This window comes from Electrona antarctica, assembly GCF_951216825.1.
Source record: "Electrona antarctica genome assembly, chromosome: 8".
NCBI lineage: Eukaryota > Metazoa > Chordata > Actinopteri > Myctophiformes > Myctophidae > Electrona > Electrona antarctica.
Window position 1 is genome coordinate 20,829,391 of NC_136789.1, and position 24,872 is coordinate 20,854,262.

General features: G+C 43.3%; 1 protein-coding gene across 1 annotated transcript in view; it reads left to right on the forward strand.

Moving 5' to 3' along the window:
- The window catches only part of caln2 (calneuron 2), a 63,197-nt gene that overhangs the window by 32,969 nt on the left and 5,356 nt on the right, over positions 1-24,872 (forward strand). Inside the window, exon 3 of the mRNA XM_079507476.1 lies at positions 8,460-8,572. Within this exon, the coding sequence (XP_079363602.1) occupies positions 8,460-8,572 (113 nt within the window). The remainder of the gene's footprint in view (positions 1-8,459; positions 8,573-24,872) is intronic.

Below are 24,872 nucleotides of genomic sequence, written 5' to 3' on the forward strand. Positions count from 1 at the left end.
TCTCTCTCTCTCTCTCCTGCACACACACACGCATGCACGCACACACACATACACATACACACACACGCGCACGTTCACACACACACACACACACACACACACACACACACACACACACACACACACACACACACACACACACACACACACACACACACACACACACACACACACACACACACACACACACACGTGCTACATTCACACCGCCAACCAACCTGCACCACCCCAACTGGGAGATTGAAGTGTGCAACCTGTCATTGACTTCCATCTGTGAATTCTGAGGCTTTTTATGACTCACAGTGCTGCTTCACCCACAGAGGCTACGTCAGCCTGTTTAATGGAACACCTTCCCATTCTGCCAGTGCTTCCAAATATCAAGGGTCAAACAGCAAAGGCTGTTCTCTGCCTTGCCTCCATCACCGTGCGCCCCAGAGACTGTCAGTTCCAGAATGTCTCTCATGGTCCTCTCTCTACCTGTCACTGAAATCTTTTGCAAATTCCCCAAAGAGGACATTGACATAGTTAGCCCAAGGATATTTATCACATTTACAGCTCGTAACCACTTAAACACTATACTTAGCGGACCAGATTCCCTATAGGGCTTTATACCGGGCCCCCTCCTGTTTTGGCTCTACGCTCAGTATTCAGTGGTGGGAAAAGTACTCACACTTTTACTTAAGTAAAAGTATCAATACTGCAATGTATACTCATGTTACAAGTAAAAGTCTGGAATTAAGAATTTACTTGAGTAAAAGTAAGTATTGGTATGAAAATTTCAAAATGTATAAAATGTATTAAAACAATTATTTGAAAATGGCAGATCTACAAGCTCACAATGCGTCACATCGCTACACATTGTGGAGCTTGTAGATTGGCTATTTTCAAATGGCCTAAATGTATATAAGGCTGAAATGGTTAATGTAGGCTATGTTTTGTAATAATAATCAAAATCTACAAAGTATAACTAGGAACTAAAGTTTTCAAATGATTTACTATAGTAAAAGTACAATAAATGAAGCATATCGTTAGTTCATGCAGGACACGTGTGTCAGCACGCCTCAGGTGTAATCAGCTGTCAGTCTGCTGATTGCTATCAATCAGCCACGCTGACCTACACACCAATCACATCACACCACCTCATTCCCTCAACAAGGTGGTCCGTTTAAATCAGTGGTTCCCAAAGTGGGGTCCGGGGACCCCCAGGGGTCCTTGGGGGATTTCCAGGGGGTCCCCAGCTAAATGATAGTTTGGAACCAAATGTAGTAGTACCCTTATGGGACTGTAACACTGGAACATAAGGGTCGAAGCAAATGGTCGAAGCAAAAGGACCCTAATGGGTCCATTTGCTTCCATTTGTACACTCATTGATTTTAAAATATAAATTGGGGTCCCAGAGATAGAAATGCCATTAAAGGAGCATTCAGTGATTTGGGTGATTTGGAAACCCCCCTGGTCCGCCCCGGTAACAAGATGTGCACATGCACGCACTACAGTGGGGGGGGGACGCGACAGGCCAACAGCACACACACCAAGGCCCGCCCCCGCTCGATCATGACTGGCGGAAGGCCCCTCTCTATCCTGATTGGATGAAGGCTGGGCCACCTAGCCAAAAATGAAACATATAAGTTTTTTTACCCCCAGGGGTTAACTGGGGACAGGGAGGAACTCCTTATATGGTCAGCACACTCTATAGTAGGGAGGATTATCACAACAAAACAAAAAAATAAGTGATGTTTGAATTAAGTGAAATCACTGAATATACCTTTAAATGGGGTTTGTAGACTAATATGCATGTCAAACTGTGGGTCCTTGAAATTAAACAGGTTGAGAACTTGAGAATCACTGGTCCCTGGAATATCTTTTCAAATGGGGGTACGCGGGCTAATGAGTGTCATTTTGGGGGTCCTTGACATGAAAAAGTTTGGGAACCACTGGTTTAAATACAGCTCTCTTTATTTTTTTATCCCACGATTTTGCAACCCATTTTTTTCACACAGACCCCTTTTCCACCAGTTGGTTCCCAATGGGAACCGGTTCAGTTCTTTTTTGGTTCTTACAGTACGTTTTAACAGCGAGAGACCAACGGCGAGCGTCGCTTGAATTTCATTGTTTCATTATTTTTATCTTTTCGGCCGACGTTCCTCCGCCCACTTTTCGACCATCGCCTGTTCGCCTGCTATCGCCTCTTTCGCCAGTAGTTGCCGGGTCCCATTGACAAATAATGCACTTCCGGAAAATTCGTCTAGCTGTTAAAACGTACTGTTAGTCCAAAATTGGAACGTTAATCATTTCGAAATACTCCAGTAAAGCAAAAATACTGCAAACGTATACTTATTTACGTATACTAATTTACTGTACTTGAGTAAATGTATGTCAACATTAATGCAGAAAATAGCCAATCTGCAATTCTTGTCAAATGTTCTCCCCAGATTAAAGACGCCCTAGGGTCCAGCTGGTTAATCACTTTGACTATCTCTTCTTTGAAACATTATCGTTAAATCCATTGTTATAATATATCTGTCTGGATTGTCTGTTCAGCTCAGTAATGAAATCGCGTCTCCAATTACAACGTGATATATTTAATTAGGATTGAGATGAGGTACAACTTTTATCGATTCCTGAAGGGAATGTGAGTCACAACCTCTGCCAGTAATATATATTTTTTTAAATAAAAAAGATGAAGTTACAAATAAGGAGAAGGATTTAGCCCATGTAACACAATACAGAATTCTCTCCTAACCCCAAAAATATGAGCATGAATAAGGCATGCAGTGTGCCACTGAAGTACTGTGGGCTACAGAGTAGTATCAGAGATATCATCGTGTCTGATGCTATTTATCTGATGCTATTTATGTACTGCCAATGTTTCTGTAGCCTACTTGTGCAAGAAGCATTTCTACCACATTTAATTCTATTTTGAACCGCATGCATGATTATGTATATCTGACATATATCTGGCATTATTTTCCTTGTTTATGTCTTTCTTTGTCTATTCTCAGCCCTTATATAACTCTTTTCTTTAAAATGCTAAATGTTGGGACCTTGTGCAAAAAACATATATATTTAACTTTTACACCTAGAACGAAAATACATTGCTTGGATGCAACTGGGATGTATCCTCAGTGATGTATCCCAAGGTCATCGGGGTTTCGGGTCTCGCAAACATCATACCCCTCCCTCACTCGGGTGACCCAGCCGGGGTGATCAAGTCCCGACTTACGTCCCAGTAGCTACCCTCAATCAGACCCACTAGGGAAAGACCAGGGCCACACAATCAGTTTGATACACTCCGGAACTACTCTGCCGGGACTGGGAGGCACAATTCTGGCATGTCGAGGGACTAGGGCCTAGGCTCTGTGGGTTGACTCCTGTCCGGTGCCCTCCTACGTCTCACCAGGTCCCCTCCTGCTCTCACCAGAAGTACCGCCAGGACCTGTGCGTTGCACCAGACTCCCAGCACCAGACACTTCATTCAGGAGTGGTGATTTCTTAAGCCGCAATGGTTCTGCAGGCTCCACCTGGGCAACGGTGGTAGTGCAGGCTCAGCTTGCAGCTCGAATGGCCCTCCTAAAGGCCTCATCGAAGGTTTTTGGGCTTCCTCCTCACGGAGGACGCAGGCTGGCCGGGCGCTAACCCATACTGCTCCCGGGGTGCCGTCTACATTCCGGCTGTCACCTGTCTCTCCGGTGGTCACCAGACTATACCTGGTTGTCACATAGTCTATTCCTATGAGTCACTATAAATAGAATACCTCAGAACGAAAATACATTGCTTGGATGCAACTGGGACGTATCCTCAGTGATGGTGAAACGTGTATTGTGACAATACATTTTAAGTTGAATATATGTGCAAAATCATATGTATGCATATAGGCTACTGTCAGGGACCAGAGTTAGTCTGCAAAGAGAGACACCAGAACTCTTGCGTGGTTTTCTTAAAAAGTTTATTTTGTCTTTTATTTTCCACATGAAAACATGACAAAATAATAAATATCAAACTCTAGGCCCAAAAATAATGAGGACAAACAGAGCTTACATCAAGACTGAACTGAAAAATGAGAAAAATGAGACATGAGGGGAACAGTGGGTGATCAAACCACTATTTACACACAGGGGAAGACAAATAATAACATTTAAACATACTACAAATTACTACAACATAATCCACTACAACACATCACTAAATCATATTAAAAGAAAATACAATGAAACTGAAATATCAAAATGCATTTCTTCAAAATCATAATAAATTCAAACATAAATCCCTGCCCATCCCATCCCCAATGCAAAGGGGACATGGTGCAGTCCAATTATCAGCTCCTTATAAGCCAATCTGAAGCAGCTGGCCCTTCTTTCTGTGACCAGCCATTTAAACTCCAGTACTCATTTGAACTGATACTCAAAACAAACAAACAAACAAACAAACAAACAAACACTAAATAACTCCTGATAAAACACCTTGGCATTTGACAAAATATAACATATGGATGTGCACTCCAGTCTGTAACTTTATAACCAAACTTTAATTAAACAGTGTGTCATTTAACCGGTTGTGTGTAGTCCTTTGTGCATGTAGAATGTACTAGTAGTGCTGAAAATAAATATAAACTAAATTAAACCAAAAAAGACAAGTCTCCACCATGTTTTACCAACTTTGTGTGGCCATCATAGCTACTGTATAGAGACGTTGAGTTAGAAAACTGTCCCCAGAGCAGTCCACAGCACTCAGACTAGCCTTCATAGAACTAATGCTAATAATAACACCAATGGCATTCTTATAGGCCTACTTAATACTAGCTAATGCAGGACTAGTGTTGTAGTGGCATCAGAAGCTGCAGAAGGCCTAGTAATAGTAGTGACAGTAGTAGTAGCAGCAGTACAGTCAGCAGCAGCAGTATAGTCGTAGTAGTAGTAGTAGTAGTACTATAGTACTACTACTACTACTACGACTATACTATACCCACTACTATATATGGACGGGCAGTGTCGGTAGGCCAATCACAGGCAGGCGGGGCGTTACCATGCCTCAGCCATGCCTATGCTCGGACACAAACAAGATTCACACTTTGTCAACTTGTCATAGCACCCGTTTTAACTGTCTGTCTGTGTCCCACATGGAGATGGAGATCTCTGTATCTGCCTGTGTGTGAAGAGGGCAAATTAACTGACTGTGAAAAGGGGACTGGTTAATCAATTGTCAGGTGTGGGGTTGCCATGGCAATCAATTGGCTGAGGCAGAGGCTGGAAATTGCACAGGTGAGGGGATTTATGCTGATTAGGCCCACTGGCAGAGCCTGAGCAGAGCCTTTTGTGGGGGTTCTGAAGAACTGTGGGTCCGACCAACTCGATACCGGCACTGCACTCCCTGCAGGGGTGTGGAACGTGTGTGTCGAATATGAAGTCGGTTGGGCAAACGGTTCTTGAATTACGTAGACACACAGAGAAGTGTCGCATTTATATTAAAAGAAAAATCCTCTTTCTCACTCTTGTGCCTGTGATCACCCTCCCCTGTGCAAATGTTGGCACCCGTTCCTAAAGGTGCCTGCCCCTGTGTAACTGAATTTAAGCGCCGCATTTCTAGTCCATTAAATCAGAAACAACACTGCAGCTCCAGCCTCCGTCCTGCAGGGTGTTGATGCTGTGAAGCCGCTCAGAGGGCTTTCATTCCATGGTACATTAACTATAGAACACTGTCTGCTCTAGTGATTACAGCCCGCTACTGCGTGCCTGGTATTGTTTTCAGCTTGTGACTCTGCTGCGCTGTTATTTGTCCGTGGACAGATTTTGTAACGCCAATAGCGATTGATTGATTGTTTGATTGAAAATTTTATTTCACAGTATGCGGAATTGGGTACATTTCAAACGAAAGTCAATACAAAAACTGTTACTTTGTGGACGAACCATGATAAAGCACTAAAACTTGTTTACGACAGGGTCAACCTTTTTCAATTAATATTTAAAGACGTACAAATATACATTTCTATAAAATAAAATAAAACAGGAAATCATCATATAAAGAAAGTAAGAAAGGGAAAAACATGTATAGTATGGGGAGAAAGGGGTGGGGGGGGGGGGGACTCAGACTTAATTTAAAGGGGTCAGTTTCGAATTGCAGCCGTCCGTAGGTGCTCTTTGAGAGCGGTTTTGAAGGAGTCAAGGGATTCACATGTCTTAATGGCTGTTAGTAGGGCGTTCCACATTTTAGTGGCATAGGAGCGGAATTAATTTAATCCCTTGTTTGAGCCGAATCTGGGTTGCACGTGGTTTGTTGAACTCCTTCTAGTGTTGTGAGTGTGGACTTCGTTGACATTAAGGAAGTATTTGGACATGGGTATCTTGGTGGTGTAGCGAATCTTGTACACCAGACCCGCATTGCAAGATGCTGTACTCTGTCGTGTCGTGAGTGTCGTCAACACTAAGCCATTCCAGGGGTGCAAGATGCAAGATGCATTCACGAAACTTACAGCTGTTCCCATCATAATGAAGGCTGTGTTTGGTATTGGGTGTGGTCCGAGCTAGGGGTCCAACAGTTAATTGAACTAATCTATTTAAGTGATCAAAAATAATCAATTTGAATAAAATAATACATTTGGGAAAAATACAGAAAATAGCAGATCTACATTGTGAGCTTGTGGATCGCCTATTTTAGCTGTTTTTGCTTGGCACAGTTGTACGACAAAGTATACATGTCTTAATGGTAAATCAGACTTGATTAGACTAACTAGTTGATCCTATATTAAAATTGCATAACGGGAAGGTGGGCAGCTGGCGGGTGGACAACATTCGCTGATGTCAGACACAAACAGAAACCGTTACCTAACAACGCAGAGCACATGTTACGGGGCCGCGTCAGTGGGTCACATGACAGGGTGCGATGGTCTAACTAACCAGTAAGACGCCTGAGGGCGAGAAGCGGCCTCACCCTAAAGGGCGAGGCATGACCATATATGGGGTGTGACCAACTGACGTGACCAACTCACGGGAAATGCACGATTTCATAGTTAACATTTGTCCACCACCACCGGAGAGACGGGTGACAGCCGGAATGTAGACGGCAACCGGGTGAGCAGTATGGGTTAGCGCCCCAGCCTGTGTCCTCCGTGAGGAGGGAGCGCAACAAACCTTGGTGAGGCCATTATAATCCACCACTCCTGAATGAAGTGCCGGGAGTCAAGGACAAAACACCTGTTTTATGTCAGACTTGATGTATCAGGGGGCATCAAGCTCTGGGGGACATACCCCCCATGTACACAGACAGACAGGCAGACACATGTACGCACGGTCGCACGCACATTATGTGGAGGAGACATATCAGACTTTTCATTCACCTTGGGGGCTCTTGGCTCTTTTTCACAAATAGACATAAATCCATACACAGAATGCACTAGAAACCCCAATCTGGCCCCTTGTACGTTTGTGTGTGCTTCCATCTGTCTCCTTTCCTTGCCAGTCTGACATTAAACCTGTCTGATCTGCTATCTAGCTATACGTTTGTATGTCTTTACTATGCATTCCTCTTCTGTTTAAGCCAGATTTATACTTCACTCGCACAGATTGGAAGTTAACAGTACACGTCTATTTCAGTGCCCTGCCTTTATACGGTATCTTCCACCAAAAATAGCCAATCTACAAGCAATGTAACGTTTTGCATTCTTCTTATTTATTGGTCCCCCTCATATGATGTTTGTACTTTTGTATCTTGTTCTACTGTCTGAATATGTGATGCAATAAAGTCTTGAATCTTGAATCTTGAATCTTGTAAACCATCGTACAACGGAGTATAAAGGCAGGGCACTGAAACTCGTCCAGTTCACTTCCACGCGTCATGACACTGCTGACTTATATACAGTAGGCCTACAATAATAAGCAGGACTTTAAATATTACAATAACTACTGCAAAGAAGGAGTTCACGGAGTTGCAGTTTCAGTATAGAGCTGGCGAGAGAAACGTTAGGCTATATGAAGTCAGCGACAATGCGACAATGCGACATTGACAGCGACTGTGTGCTTGTAGATCTGTTATTTATACGCACCACTGTCGTCGTACGATGGAGTTTAACGCATTTGTGTCGCCTTAGTGTTTAACCACTTTACCCATTATTTTAAAAATATTTTTAAACGTATTTTAATCTACAAGCTCACAGCGCTGCACCGAGTGCAGCACTATCAATCAACTTTATTTGTTCAGACTCAGGGTCCAATAAAAACAGACAACATAAAACACTACATACAGAGAAGAAACACCCCTAACCCATAAAAACATACATTTTACAACTATGAGCTTGTAGATCTGCTATTTTAGTTAAATTGTGAAAATGTGTGCAATGTGTGCAAAATCTTTCACAGTGAATGTTTTTAACTCAAATATTTGCTTCTGGTGGGGGGGTCCCGTGGAATCTGGTCTCAATCCTAAATGGGTTAAATCAGGCAATTACTCGCTCTCCTTTCCATCTCCAGGTGACGGCCAGGTGGACTTTGAGGAGTTCATGACGATACTGGGACCCAAGCTCCTCTCCTCTGACAACAGAGAGGGATTCCTGGGCAGCACCATTGACAATATCTTCTGGCAGGTAAGAAGAGCCAGAGAGACGGATAAGCTCACCTCGTCCCGGTTTGTCCTATTCCTCTTTGTACCCTCTCAGGCTCCCACCAGCCCTGGGTTTTTCTTTGTGCAGCAGTGTCGAAGAATGGACAAAGGTTGACCCAAATCTCGCTTTACTCAATACTGTATGAACTCTACAGTATCTCTGTCTGGAAAGGTTATTTGAGTTACTGACAAAAGTTCAAACGTTCACTGCCATTGTCCTTAAACCAAGTTAACGCACAAGGTAGTCTAGTCTATGTGTTGCTCAAATAGAGTCTGGGGACAATCTCCCATTTTTTCATTGCTGAAATTGGTGGAAACAATTAAGTTAAAAAAAAAAAAACTCCATTGCAGAACCTATCCGACGTCTTTAGGGTGGTCCTTCATATTAGGGCGGTGACATAAGCAGTGAGCATGGGTTCATAATAGTGGCTGTTCTTGCCGCTGTTGTCACATTTAGAAGTCCCCTAGGCAGGTAGGCGGAGATCTCCGATCATCTGGCAACTCAAAAGTTAGAACCGAGTGGTGTCATATACGTTTGTAGCGGAAGGAGATGCTCTCCTCTCCAGAAAATTACACAGGAGACTATATGGAAATTGTATGGCCGTTGGATATTTTTCATTTCCCTTCTATCTCCATATGGCTCCCTGCTGTGTGTACTGCATATATTCAGCAATGAGCAAGCCAAGCTCCTCAACACTCACAAAGCCTGGTTTCCACAAATATTGGAAATAGACACAGACGTGCTGCTGATGCATACACAAATATACACATTGACGCACAAACACAAGCATGCAAAATACACACACTATGCATACTCACGCGCACATTCATGCAAACATAGGCTACACAAACAACGACTTACTGTATATCCGTTGTTCCAGAAAGGGATGCTTATTTTTCTTGGCTCTGGGCTTTGAAGGCAAAGAACCTGCTGGGAATTCAGTCTGAATGTGTGTTTGTGTGTGTCCGCATGTACGTGTGTGTGTGTGTGTGTGTGTGTGTGTGTGTGTGTGTGTGTGTGTGTGTGTGTGTGTGTGTGTGTGTGTGTCTGTGTGTGTGTGTGTGTGTGTGTGTGTGTGTGTGTGTGTGTGTGTGTGTGTGTGTGTGTGTGTGTGTGTGTGTCCGTTGTCCGTGTCCGTGTCCGCGTGGTGTGGTGTGTGTCCGTGCGTGCGTGCGTGCGTGCGTGCGTGCGTGCGTGCGTGCGTGTGTGAGTGCATGTTTATTCTTGAATGCATTAATAGTGACAGAATAGTGCATCACCAGAATATAGATTTCAGTGAAACAAGTGTTTGGGGACTGCAGATATTTAAACCTGTGCTTGCATCGCCCCAATGGTGATTAAACCTGAAGCCTCCATCTTACTTTTTAAATTGTTCTTCTTCTGTCGTATGTCCTTAGACCTTCAGCTCCGTTGCAGCAAGCCAGTCCAATGTGTCATTGTCTAGGTCAATTAACCCAATATCACCATTTGGTGGCCGGTATATGCATGGGACAGCGTCAGCTGGTCAGCTTGTCAAATTGTTGTGTTCAAGGCTTTGCCATAGCTTAGAATGAATGAATGAATGAATGAATGAATGAATGCTGTCAAACCATGTCTTTATAGTATTCAATCCCCTCTCTACTGTATACAGGAGCTGCTATAAGAACTAGAGAACGGACGGTAATGCAAATACCAGATTTGATGACCAGGACACGGAAGCTTCAATAGTCCTCCGTTGGCCTTTGGGCTTTGCCTCCGCTTTTCACAGTAGGCTAAACCCTAGGCAGAAAAGTGGTCAAGGTGGAAAGCTGCAGGGACATTTTTACCTCAAGGTAAAATTTTAATAAAAATGCTGCCAGCCCTCTTATTCGAGATTGGAATCAACATTATTTCTAAAATTTAAAACCTGCAGAAATGACCAATCAGGAAGTAGACAGGCACATCGACCAATGACAAAGCTTCTAGAAAATTATTTGAATGCAGATTGCGGCCCCTAGATGTGTCACAGAGACTACATTATTTTGGGGAGCGTTTTACCCATTGCTGGGTGTCTGAATACAAAAAAGAATAAGTCATTAAAATTATGACATATTATTCCTTATAGCCACTTTAAGTATCCAAAAAATCACACCCGTGTGAAGTGAGGGGGCTCTTATCATCTTACAACATTGAGTCTTACGACTCAGGTATGTTTTACGTGTATCCTCTATTAATCTAACTCTTAATAATTAAAGTCTAACTATGATTAGGTGATGTAATGATGATGTAAAACAAACGGTGTCAAAACAAACATTAAATTCTCTTTATTGCTAATGGGATTTAATGTTTGTGTTAGGGACAAAACAACCATTAATTTCTCTTCATTGTCAATGGCGTTTTTAAAACAAACATTGAACTAAAAACAAACCGGTATATAGGAAGGGCTATAGCGCCCCTCAAAAATACAAATAGTACAGGCTACTCAAAGGATTTACTGAAGTTCAGTACTCAAGTAAATGTACTTAGTTATACTTTACACTTGTTTCCGTTCAAACGCAAAGGTCATCAGTCTCATATAGTCAAGTTCACCTGTTTCACCAAACTCATTTCTCATTGCGGATGGTTCAAACATGTTTGAAATTTAAGATTAATTTTATATAGGCCTATAGTTTGTCTTGCCGTGTCTTGCCAAAAATACAAATGCTCAAGTAAAGTACAAATAGCCTAGTATACTCAAAGAATGTACTGAATATGCAAGTGTACTGTCCAGCACTGGGACTAACCCCTGTAGAAATGTTTGACCAATAGAAAGTTTCTGCAGAAATAAAAGCTAAAACTATTGACCTTGCAACAGCAGTGCAAGAGCAGTGCAAGGCAGTGAAAACAATGCAATAAATGGCACTGTATGGAGAAATAACAGCATCAATAAGTTAACCACAGTCAATCCAAACACAGTGTGTGCTCTCTGCATGGCTGTGCCTGTGTGCGTCTTGCTTGGCACTTCCACCAACAAGATGTAAAGAATAGTCAGCATAAAATAACAACTGCACGCAGACACAGTGTGCTCTGTGCATAGAGATCCACCTGTAAGGCATATTCCATCAGAGTGTATTATGTATTATTGATTAAAGTGACTTCAAGACAGGAACAATCTTGCACTCCTAGTTCTCCACAACTCCCAGACGTGTTGCATGATTCACGATTCAAGAGGTTTTTATTCGTCACTCACTCATACAAGTTTGTGCAGTGGTGTGACAGACTGCTAAAGCCATACTGTGGAACTTTTTCCATTAAATAAAAGAAAGTTTTTATATAATCTTTCACTGGTTTATTTTTCACAATTACCCATAATTACACACATATACAGTTATGTGTTAATTATCTCCAAACAAAAGGTTTTAGTCTCTTGGTTCTCTGACCCAACACCAAAATGATGCAGGCTCCGGAAATGCACCGAAAATGTTTTTATTTATATATTTTGAAGTTAAAGCTGCAATATATAATTCGTATTCCTCTTGTACTCTGATTTTGCACCCAGTTTCCTCCAAGTGCTGAAATGTTAAAAGTACTAGAGCCTGTCTCCGCTGTCTGCTTGCTCAGGTGATAATTTTTGAGTCTTGACCATCAGGTATATCAGATCCTGTGACTAGGTGAGACATGACCTTTGACACGATCTAAATGTCTCAATAGAAGAGCAGGGAGACTAAATACAACAACCCGAATTGTATAATTTAAATTGTATCAACATACTCTACTATACAGACTGGACAAAATTATATTTTATTCAGTATGGAGGGTAATTAAGCGTGTGACATCATCATCATACCCGGAAGTTATGCAGGAATGCCTACTGAGTGTCAAAAAACTATACTTTCTGGCCTTGACAGCTCATACATCCAAACAGAAAAGTCCTATTTGATTGCATTAAATGACTTTAAACAACATTAAATACACTTTGTCACTCACTTTTCCAAATCGATTTGCCACTCGATCTGCCATTTACTTTATGCATGCGCATACCCTCTATATATTGTTGTCTCCACCAGGCCGAAGGCATGGGGAGAGAGTATGTTTTGCACTCCGTCCGTGTGTCCGTGTGTGTGTGTGTGTGTCCGTCCGTCTGTTACCAGCTAATCTCCGGCACCGTTAACCCGGTCGATGCCAAACTTTGCACACACACTCCCTGGATGCCAACGATGAACCTCTGCCCCACATTTTCCAGAACGGCCTGTTATAGCGCCACCATGAGGCAGCTTTTCAAATTTTTACCTAAAACTGCACCGATCTGCGTGAAACGTTGCATGCACACTCCCTAGAGGCCAAGGACAAACCGTTGACCTGCATTTTCCGCATCTGCCTTTTATAGCGCCACCAGGAGGCCGACTTTTGTAAAACACATTTTTTTATATTACTCCTCCAGATTCTGTCCAAAAATCTCACAAATCGTTACACACTATCTCTATGGTCATGTGCTCAAGTCGGATCTGTCCGATATTTCAGATTCCATCCTAATTGGCTATAATTAGCTTTCACAGTTTTTGCAAGATTGCCCCGTTTTGAACAAAAGCCTCAAATCATGAACGCAGCATGCAATTTACGTGAAATCTTTCACACATTTTCTTACTAGGCTGAGGAATATATCCCACCCTTTTCACATTGGCCTGTTATAGCGCCACCAACAGGTTGATTTTTGCAAAACACATTTTTGGAACAAAATGCCTCAAAAACATGTTTAAATTAATCCTAAACATTTTGCCAAACATCTCACACAGTCCTATCCTCCTGGTGGAGACCTGTGCCCAGAAGGGCACTTTTTTTTTACATAGTTCTGTTTTAACCGCGCTTAAAGGCATGCACTTGGCACCTAGCTTTGGCTATGCTGATAACATGGATTCACTTATACGCTTCCTCCCCGGTATCAGTCTGGATTTCTTCCCAGCACCTTGAAAAGTGGGCGTAAGTAGTTAATGAATTGCATTTTTATAGCGCTTTTCTAAGAGCTCAAAGCGCTTTACAATTAATTAATTCATACATTGGGGGTTGAAGCGGCGAACAGTCAGCATCCTCACTTCCCACATTCACACACCAATGGTGGCAAGCTCACACCGACCATTACCAACTCATTGGAGCCACAGCCGCATGAGTTTGTCTGCCTTGTCAGACAGACTCATGTAGCCAATCAGCGTAACAATAAGCTGACGTCAGCAGTAGCACATTACATAAGGTAATTAATGGTCATCAATGCCTGTGTGGAAATTCAGAGCCAGCAAGGAGCAGCGACAGAATTTTGTACAGGCATTCTTCAGACATCCATTCATACAGACAGACATTCTCTTAATGTTAGATTTTATTTAATATTTCGGATCTCAGGTACCATTCCTAGTTACTCATTCACGTTCCCAGTTATAGCCTACATTATTATATTATTTTTCTGCCTGTATAGCCTAAACCAAATGAAGCGTAGCCAAAGTGAGGTTTGAGTGGGATTGAAATGTAAATCGATATTTAAAAGACAATAAAGCGCCATTGGATGCAACGTCCAATATGTGCAGGAAACTGTTGAGCAAAGGCAGAGGCATCATTTCAGAATATTATTTTAGAGGGGGAAAAAAGTGGACAATTAAGTCCTATTTTTAAAAATAGCTCAAATAGACAAACTATACACGCTCGTGATGAAAGACGTTGGTAATTTTCAGGACTCAGATAGGGGAAAAACGCTTCATTGTGTCTATCTTTGTGATGACTTCGTGTCAAAGATGGATGATGGATTTCTGAGGTGATTACTGACACGATAATGCATAAAGATGTGCCATCTAGCCACACTGTCATTCTCTTCAGCAGAAAGTAGCAGCAGCGGCTTTACAGACAGCTCTATGGGGGGGGGGGGGGGGGGGGGTGTCGACGGCGAGTGTGAGTGAGTCCAGAGATAGCGTGGGTGGACGAGGGCTGAGTCTGAAAGGAGGGCTGGCTGAGTGAGGTGACAGCTCTCTCGGGAAGCAGTTCAGCGGTTCCCTAGCTGCGACTCAAATGAGAGGAGAGAAGGATTAAGATGACTCACTGAAATGAGGAGATGTGTGTGTGTGTGTGTGAGAGGTGTGTGATGCGTGATGTGTGGTCTGTGTGGAGATGTGTGTGTGCGTGCGTGCGTGCGTGCGTGCGTGCGTGCGTGCGTGCGTGCGTGCGTGCGTGCGTGCGTGCGTGCGGCGTGCGCAAGTATGTGCATGTATGTGCGTGCATGTGTGCATCTCAGGTTAGGAACAGGTTTTCAGTTCCACCTATGAAAAGGGTTCTTTCTCTAGTTTCTACATTAATCTGTATCTGCAGCATTCAAACACAGAGCGTTACAGTACATTAGTTGATATTTGTTGTAGAAAGAGAGAAACTGAATGTAACCCTGGATACCTAAAGCTAGCACTCTGACAGCAAAAATAAGAATGCCTGAGGTTTCATCAGTTGGAAAATGATGATGATGATGATGATGATGATTACACTTTAACATAACGTAACATTACAATCTCATAATCACATATCCTTACAATCAGATTAGATAATGAGGCCCTTCAATGTACATTTAGTGTGGTTGGTATTGCGGCTGTAGGCTGTTCAAAAGCCATGAGCCGAGGAGCTAAGCATGAGAGTATACAAGACACTTGTATGACGTGCACGCAAAATAATTCAGGTACACATCTAACTATTATATTGGATGTTAAGATGCGTTGTTCCGGTCAACAGAAAATGTCGACTCCCAGCTCACCCCCTCTCCGTCCAACTTCCTCAACTCTAGTGCCAGGTAAACGCCATGTAGTTATTAGCGTGGCAGCGCCCAGCCCCAGTGATCACGCCCACCACCACTACCAGTGTAGTGCCCAATCTGTCCATTGAAGTGACATACTCAAAACACTAGACTTTGCATATAGATCACATTATGGCTCCTATACAGTTGGTCTGAGGCTCCAAAAGTAATGTGTAGTTATAGCCTACATTATAAGAATGATGGAAAAACAACTATATAGCTAACTGTGCAAGCCTCAATTGACCTTATGAACACCGCTATCATCTTGCCAGCAAGTTGCTAACTAGGTGCAACTTCCCATTCATCCAAACAGAAAAGTCCTATCTGATTGTATTAAACAACGTCAAACTCACCAACATTGCAGCTGTACGAAAAGCTTGAATTATCCTCTTTCTATCTGCAGTGTTTGTTTCATAAAAATCCACCGTAGACATGTTATGAGCAACTTCCTGATCCTGACAAGAAATTCGTTTGCAGATGATTATTTGTCATTTGTCAGTGTCAGAGTTTGGAAGCGCTCGATCAGTAAAGCAACCTCCTGCTGCATCCTGCAACAGGAGGTTGAGTTGAGTGATATTCAACGAGCACTTCTAAACTCCAACACTTAGGAAAAAAATCACCTGCAAGGAATTTCTTTACAGGAAGTAGCTAGCTCATAACATGTCTACAGTGGATTTTTATGAAACAAACACTTTGTATATAGAAAAAGGATGATGCAAGCTTTTCGTACAGCTGCAACGTTGGTGAGTTTGACGTTGTTTAATACAATCAGACTTTTCTATTTGGATGAATGGGCTGTCAATGGGAAATTGCACCTAGTTACCACCTTGCTGGCAAGATGGCAGCGGTGTGCATAAGGTCAATAGCCAGAATGCAGAAGGGCATGTCACTGCCTCGGGTGGGGACCCGAGGCAGTGACAAGTGACAAGTTGACAACACACCTCAAGCTTATCTGAATTGGGTTTTAGGAGTATAAGGGAGGATTATTCCGAGATTTGGGAGAAGTGCTGATATTTAACAGGGACATAGGCTCCGTAGACTGCAGCTCCCATGCCTGCAGAATATAACAATCCATAATTTTCCAGGGGCACGCCTTTATCTGATCCAATAATGTGTCGTCTGCACAACTGCAATGACCCTGGTTCCCTCTAGAGAAGGAGCAGGGATTCCCTGCATGCCAGAGTGCAAGAGCCAGTTGCACCACCTCACGCTAAGTTCAAACTTAGCCACCAAACCCATGCCTGAACTTTTTTTAACGGTGTGGCACCTATAGGGGCGAGCTGATGAGAAGAGCATTTGTCCATAATCCATATATATGCCTCCCAATTTTTTGTTTTACATCACCATTACATCCCCTAATCAACATGAGTTAGACTTTAATCTATTAGCGCCCCTCACTTCACACAGGTGGGATTTTTGTCCTACACAATCCCCCACTGTCAATTCCCATTGACATTGAGCAAATAGACACGTAGTGTCATGATGATGTACGATGACAAGAGCGCCCCTCACTTCACACGTTCACATTTTTTTGTATCCATCCTTGTGGTAAGCAATGCTGTCAGTTAAGCTCCCCAACGAACAGGTGCCCCGACTAACCTGTAGACGTAAACAATTGCAGAAACAGAGAATGTGCGTCATGAACCCGCATTGCTTGGTCTGACGTGGATTGTGGCCTTTATATGAGCATGTCATTTTGGAGAGTGTCAGAAGCATAATGGATGTAACACACCAGAATACAAGACCACAAAGGAAAACAAGTATTAAAGGAGGAGAGTGGAGCATGTTGAAGGAAGTGTGTGTGGGTGTATGTGTGTGTGTGTGTGTGTGTGTGGGGGGGGGGGGGGGTGGCTAATGGGAGACGAGTGTGATTCATGAAGGTCGCAGACAGCGTGCGTCTCTGGAGTGATTTAAAATGCTCACCTCAGACTGAGATGAGGGGGTGGGGGGTCGGAGGGGGGTGGGGGGTCGGAGAAATCAGGAAGAGAAGAGAAGAATGAGGTGCAGAATAACAGCGGGAGGGAGATAGGGGAGAAGAAGGCAGAAATAGAGAACGAGAGAATGTGGAGAAAAAGTGTGTGTGTGTGTGTGTGTGTGTGTGTGTGTGTGTGTGTGTGTGTGTGTGTGTGTGTGTGTGTGTGTGTGTGTGTGTGTGTGTGTGTGTGTGTGTGTGTGTGTGTGTGTGTGTGTGTGTGTGTGTGTGTATGTGTGTGTGGGAGGGGGGGGGGTGTAGTGTGTCATGTGTGTCATGTGTGGATGAGTGTGTTTTCTGTCACTATGCTTGTATGGGTGTTTTGATATTTGTGTGTATTAGTATGTGCATGCTTTCTTAGGTGTTTGTGTGCAATGTGCATGTTAATACTGCTGTATATGCATACATGATAAGGAGCTCATACACATGCACATTCGTGCGTGCATGTGAGAGAGAGTGAGAGAGTGTGTGCGTGCGTGCGTGTGAGAGAGTGCGTGCGTGCGTGTGAGAGAGAGTGAGAGAGTGCGTGCGTGCGTGCGTGTGTCTGTGTGTGTCTGTATGTGAGCACTTGCGTACTTCTAGTTGTTTGACCCTTCTCCTGCCCAAGTTCACTGTGTTCTGGTATACTTTACACCATGCAGCCCTGCTGAGGCCAGCCAGACAGAGCCTTAAATACTCAGACTGAGATATTGGCTGTTTGGAAATATCGTGACTCAGGTTGCCAGAACTCTACCCACGGTTGCCATGTTTCCTGCTGCTGACAGTAAGAAATAATGGTATTCTCTGGCGATTTCACTCCAGTGTCTATGACCACAGAACATACAATAGACGGATGAATAATGTATTCACAGTATCCGAATCTTCATACTGTATACACTGTATATGACCAGACTCGCCAGATTTATTGGTGGTTAAATGAGGTCTACAGCAGATGCTGTGACAGTCCTTCTCAGCCAATCAGTCTGAACCCCAAAACCTGTCTGAGAAGATGTCCTGACAGGGTCCTGACTTGATGGAAATAACTAAGCAGTTCATTAAGTACGATACAATGAGACGGGATGAGAAATGATTATCATGAGTCTTTATTGCTCCCTAATGGTACATTTGCATGATTAATTGATTGTCATTCTGTTGACCAACACAGGACTGTATGTGACAAAAAGAACTAGAGATAGAAAGTTAGAAACTCGTCCTGGGTCGTAATGTTCTCCTCGAGGACATTTCAATTGCTTTAGTGAACTCACCTTTGAAATGAGGTTTAGATGACAAAGAAATATTAACAACACTGTGTCCTCTGATTGACTCTACCATGCAACACACACGCACGCACGCACACGCGCACACACGTCGCACGCACACACATCACACACAAAATATTCCATCAGGTCAACTTTAAATTCTCCTCACGCCTTACTTGTCTTTGTCTTTGACAACTGAGAGGGATCCCATCAACATGGCTGTGTGTAGTAGCCATGTCCTGCATGCGGCATGACAATGCATTTGTGCTTTCGCCTGTCAACACCTACAGGGACAGAGAGAAAAGAAAAACTCCTTCTATATAGTTGATAACATCTATGCCCACTATAGATATGGGGCTCCATTTTCGTCACCGCTAAACCCCTTATACCTTTTTGTACTATTTTGAAAAACATTTTTGAATAGTTCAACTAGCCAATCTACATTGACACATTGTGAGCTTGTAGACTGGCCATTTTAACTATTCAAAAATGTTTTGCAAAATAGTAAAAAAAGGCAAAGAAGTTTAGGGATAAGGGGTTTAGCGGTCACGAAAATGGAGCCCCATGGTTCCCAAACCAAGACAGAGAAACAGATGTGGCCATTCTGCTCCCCCTCTGCACCTGCGAGCTGTCAACTCTCAGGGGCTGCTTGTCAGTCCAAGGCATCATGCCGTGCTGTGTAATGCATGCACCTCCACATTCTCCATCCTTTCGTGGCAAGGAACGTTGGCAGATACTTAGCAAAGTACTCTCTGCTTGGGGCTGCCTTTCAGTCTGCCTCTAAACCATTCTGTCCTGAGAAGATACACAAACGGCTATTTACAGCATTAATAGAAAATAAAAAGACAGAAACACAGAGACAAAACAACTTTTTAACTGGTGGTTTCATAAGCTTAAGGCCACTGCTGCACGCCTCCACCTCTCCCCTCCGTTTGTGTTGTTCTCGGTAGTATTCAATGAAGGAGAGTTCATTGAGCAATAAAGGATACATGTCATGAAAATCTACACTTAAATTCTAATAACGCTGTGGCATCGCTGTCCAATATTTAGCTATTAATTAATATGAAGTTACTATGTATGCAGTTAAGAACAATAGTGCATCACAGAAACATTTTTTGCTGGATATTTTTTGTGATGCATGTATCATGTACAATGTATCATGTACAGTCGCAGCACAACCTGTGATTGGTCTACATTTACGCTGGACAAGAACTGCGACTGAAAGTGTCTAAGCTGATGAAGTACATGAAGTACCGCCCAATAAAGTTACGTTGATGCTGTGCAGATCGGATTATATTCCCAGAGGCATGAAAACCATGTTGTGATTGGCTTCCGGAATAAATACACGCTGCGAGGGTCACTCACGAGTCACGGCCTACACTTAGTTATTTACCAGGCGTTTCTCCTATTGATGAAAAGGTTTGGGGACGAGCTTAGTCTGCGTTTGACATGACGGACTACCATTCATATACAAACAGACAAAGTAGATGGTGCGTGTGAGAGACTGGCAGCTTTTTAGCTTATTGATTTCCCTGTCACTGTGAGATGATGGCACATGTCACATGCAAGGGCTATTGGTTTCCCTGTCACGGACACTCTCTGTGATGATCCCACATGTCACACACCATTTCACTGTGATGATCCTACGTCGAATGCAGGCCAGGGGTTGTCTGTAATGGCTTGTGTGTGCATGTGCGCGTGCGTGTGTGTGGAATAATGTCTTGATGTCTTGTTAGGAAAGGCTGACTAGCAGAGGGGGACTATAAGTATCACTGACGAGCAGAGGGGGACTATAAGTATCACTGACTAGCAGAGGGGGACTGGGGACTATAAGTATCACTGACTAGCAGAGGGGGACTATAAGTATCACTGACTAGCAGAGGGGGACTATAAGTATCACTGACTAGCAGAGGGGGGGGGGGACTACGCATTAGTCCGACATACATGGCCGGTTAAGACTCACCCCGTGGCTTCCGTGTGTTTTCATGGTTAGGGTTAAGGGCAGTGGTGGAAAAAGTACTCAAATGTTTTACTTAAAAAGTATCAATACTTACGTGGAAGTTACAAGTTACAAGTAAAAGTCTGCTATTCAAAATAATGTGCTGAGTAAAAGTACAAATAAGTATTGGTATCAAAATGTAGTTAAAGTACCTAAAGTAAAAGTACTCATCATGCAGAATGTTAAAATTTTCAACTGTATAAAATTAGATCTACAAGCTCATAATGCATCGCATCGTGAAGCATTGTGAGCATTGTACTTATGTACAGAACTTAAGTAAATGCATATTGACGTGGAGTCGCGGACCCCTATACTAGCAGAGTGATGTTACTAATACTGGCCTATTTAACATTGGATTCATTGCAAGCGGACCACTAGGTGGCGATCCCAACTCGTTTGCGATGTTTTTTTAAAACATTATGCCCATACCTATACATCATGCCAAAAATCTAAAACTGTTATGATTTACATATGAACTCCATCGTGGACGCCATCTTGAAAATGATTTTTTGTACTGGACCGATGCCCAGCTGTAGAGCACAGAGTCTGTAAAGATGGAAGTTGGAGATCCATGCCCCACCCGGCTATGCAATACCCGTTGTACCCGTGTCCGAGTACCCGTTCCATCTGTGTCCCTTTTCTGTATCTGTCTCTCTGTGTTCCTTTTTTCCTGTGCTCATTCATTCCTATATATGGAGGTCAGGCATGCCCAAATATGGAGTGTTGTGATGTCAGAACAGGCCAGCTCCATATATGGACCATGGGCAAGGGCCCTGTCCAGAGCCCGGGCAGAGGCCTTTTGTGGCGGTTCTGGACAACCGTGGGTCCGACCGACTCGACACTGGGCACTGCACTCCCTGTGTGGGGATGTGGAACGTGTGTTGAACGGTTCTCGAGTTACACGTATTACAGCCGTACACACGTACAGACAGACGTACAGACATGCAGACAGAGACGTGGTGCATTTATAGATAGATGTTATTTTGCATACCCAATACTAATATATACTGGTATATTGTCATATAGCTTGTGACTATGACACAAGCTCCTGCCTTTCTATGTGTATAAGGACGGTCTGGTCTCTCTTTCGGGAGACTATAAAGTACATGATCACTATCCTACTCATGAGCTCAAGCAATAAACCATCTTAGAAATACTGTAGTGACTCCATCTGAGATTGTGGATCAATCAGCATCCGGATTGGTCCTGAATTCTTCAACAGTGTCTGCGTGCATGTCTGTGAAATCTTCCTCTTATTTATTTTAAAGTGCCAGGCTTTGAACGGTCTCACTCACTCACTGTGTGAGCGACGAGCGTGCATGCGTGGACGTGTGCGTACATGTGCATGTGCATGTGCACGTGCGTGCGTATGAGGGTTTACAAACAATTGGTAAGGTGTATATCACCTGGAAAGTCGACAAGCATGGTTAGGCCGAAATCAATAGAGCTTTGTAGAGCTTTGATTTCTTGGCTGCAAATCAACACACACAATTTGTCTCTCTCTGTTACAACCACTAAAACTGTCTCGAACCCCAATGGCCATAACATAATAACAGGACAAAGTCAGCTAGGTCTCAAATTGCAATGAATTTTATTTTGAATTCAGATAAAAATGTGAAACGGTTTTAATTCTCGCACACCACAGTAATAAAAACCAAAACTGAGACCTTACTAAAATCGTAAACAAACTAAAGTGATGGGCTGGCTAAACTCAAAAGAGGGGACCCCGTCATCTCACCAGACTCCCATAACCTACTAAAACAACAGAACAAAACTAAAGTTTGACTCTGGTCTGTCTGAATGACAGGCAAGCCAAGTGATGAAACCAAAATTGAATACTAAGTGGCAGAAGCAATGGTTTGGTTTCCCAACCGCCTGGCATACGTGAGCCAGATTCAGAATGTCCTCTGCCTATAGCGACGTTTCCTAACCCTTCTCCAATCATCCTGACCAGAGGCATTAAGTGGAGAGCATTTACGCACATGCAGGTTGTCACTCAGTCCCTGTTTGATATGGACTCCACCTCCTCCTTAGTAACAGCATGCACTGCAGCTCCAGCAGCTCTGCCACCTCCACATCATTCCTTTGCTCTGCGATGAGCTTCTCTTTAGACAGACAGACGCACGCACGCACGCACGCACGCACGCACGCACGCACGCACGCACGCACGCACGCACGCACACACACACACACACACACACACACACATTAGGCAGTCCTAACACTGTAACTTTGTAAAGCTCCCTGCAGTCAAGGTTTTATTATAGATTATTACATGGTACTTGATTGAATGCTGGATTCTGATTGGTCAATCGCAGAATTCAGCGGTGTGTTATTTCTAGATAACAGACATCTTCGCTCTATATACAATCAAACCCTCGGAGCACCTACTGTGCCTTGCTTGATTTACTACTGTTTCCAACATGACAGCCATGTAAACACACACACAATGTCAGTAACAGCTAAACATTGCTCTCAAAAATGTTTTTGAAAACACTTGAGCGAGAAATAGACAAAGCAGTACCCGAAAATGGATTCTATTTGCTCACTTCCTTGTTTTCTGACAGTGCTGCAGCTGGTCAGACGCCGGCCAGCGCGACACTTATGGAATACTTTCATTACCTCAAGCACGGGGCGACTGTGGCTCAGGAGGTAGAGCAGGTCGTCCAATGATCCATGGGTCGGCGGTTAGAATCCCGGCTCCTCCTGTCTACAGAACCTGTCAGTGGGGAGTGTTGGCTGATGAATGAATATCAACATCCTAATACATCCTAATACTGGGGGGTCAAATTATGACAGGCAATTCCTGCTGTCAAAATATGACAAAAAAAAAGACTTACTGAGTGTGAGTGAGTGTTTGAAATAAACACTCACTCAACATCTTACAACCAAAATGTCCGTATGAATGTGTGTGTGAATGGGTGAATGTAATGCACTATGTAGAGCGCCTTGGATAAAGGCTCTATATAAATGCACCATTTACCATTTCAGGAAATATCTTGTTTTGTCGTGTTTTGGGTCAATTTATTAATTTATGTATTAAGTATAGCCACGTAGTAAGCTTTACGTTGGTGGTTAAACCCCCTGTCTGTGAATTATCTCCCGACAATGACCACCTAGGCAGAAACATCCCTTACTTACACTGTGTGTGTGTGTGTGTGTGTGTGTGTGTGTGTGTGTGTGTGTGTGTGTGTGTGTGTGTGTGTGTGTGTGTGTGTGTGTGTGTGTGTGTGTGTGTGTGTGTGTGTGTGTGTGTGTGTGTGTGTGTACGTATACATGCATGTGCATGAAATTGTCTTACACATATGCCTCTGTTTTGGAATTACTCTTGCTGAAACACACACGTGCCTGAAATATTTGTACATAATATCACCACTCAGCATTATTGAATGAATACAATGGCTATAAATTCCACGTATTGCAGATTTCACCATTGAGACCATGAGAAAGCATGGGCAGTTGATTAGAGATTCATTCCGACACCCACATGCAGCTTCATTTTCATTTTCATACAGTCAATATTATCTTCATTATACTGGCTTGTTAGACTGGCCCCTTAAGCTAGTATACAGATCTGAGTAATGGGTATAGCTGCAGACAAACATGGCACGCTGTGTAGGCGTGTCGACACAAATGGGACACAAGTAGGCGGGTTGAGACAGACTGCATGTGGAAACCATGTGCAATTCTGAAATTAGCATTAGAAGTCATTCCCACCACACTCTGTGTGCAACTCTGACGGCACAGAGTCCACAGCACAGCCATCGTACCTCTTGAAGTGTCACGTGGGCACTCGCTCGGCTGATGCTATGCTAGGGTGCGCCTTGCGGGGCTCACGTCAGCTTTACGCCCATGTTGTACTTGTCAACGCACCCACACCAAGGGGCCATGAATAGCGACTTTAAGCAACGACGGATACGGCAGACGGATACGGCGACCGGAAATGGATCAGTGCTCGATACATAAACCTGCTCTCCGTCGAAGCCCTTTCTACTACGGGAGAACCTACACTTACACGTAGTGACTACAACGCCATGTCATAACCATGTTTATTGAAATTATAGCTGTCATACATTTACACCGATTGCTCCATCACCTCTCTTATGCTGTGTAATATTACACAGGTCATATTAACCATGTTTATTAAAACGGTTTAGAATAACACAGATTGCTCCAACAACTTCCTCTTTCCACTGCTGATCATGTCCAGCGCATGTAAGAATTAAGCAATATCGGCAAGTTAGCTGACGCGCGACGGGGTGTTTTAAAAAAAAGTGTTTATGTTTGACACATGCTGCATAGACGCGTCACCATGGGAACCA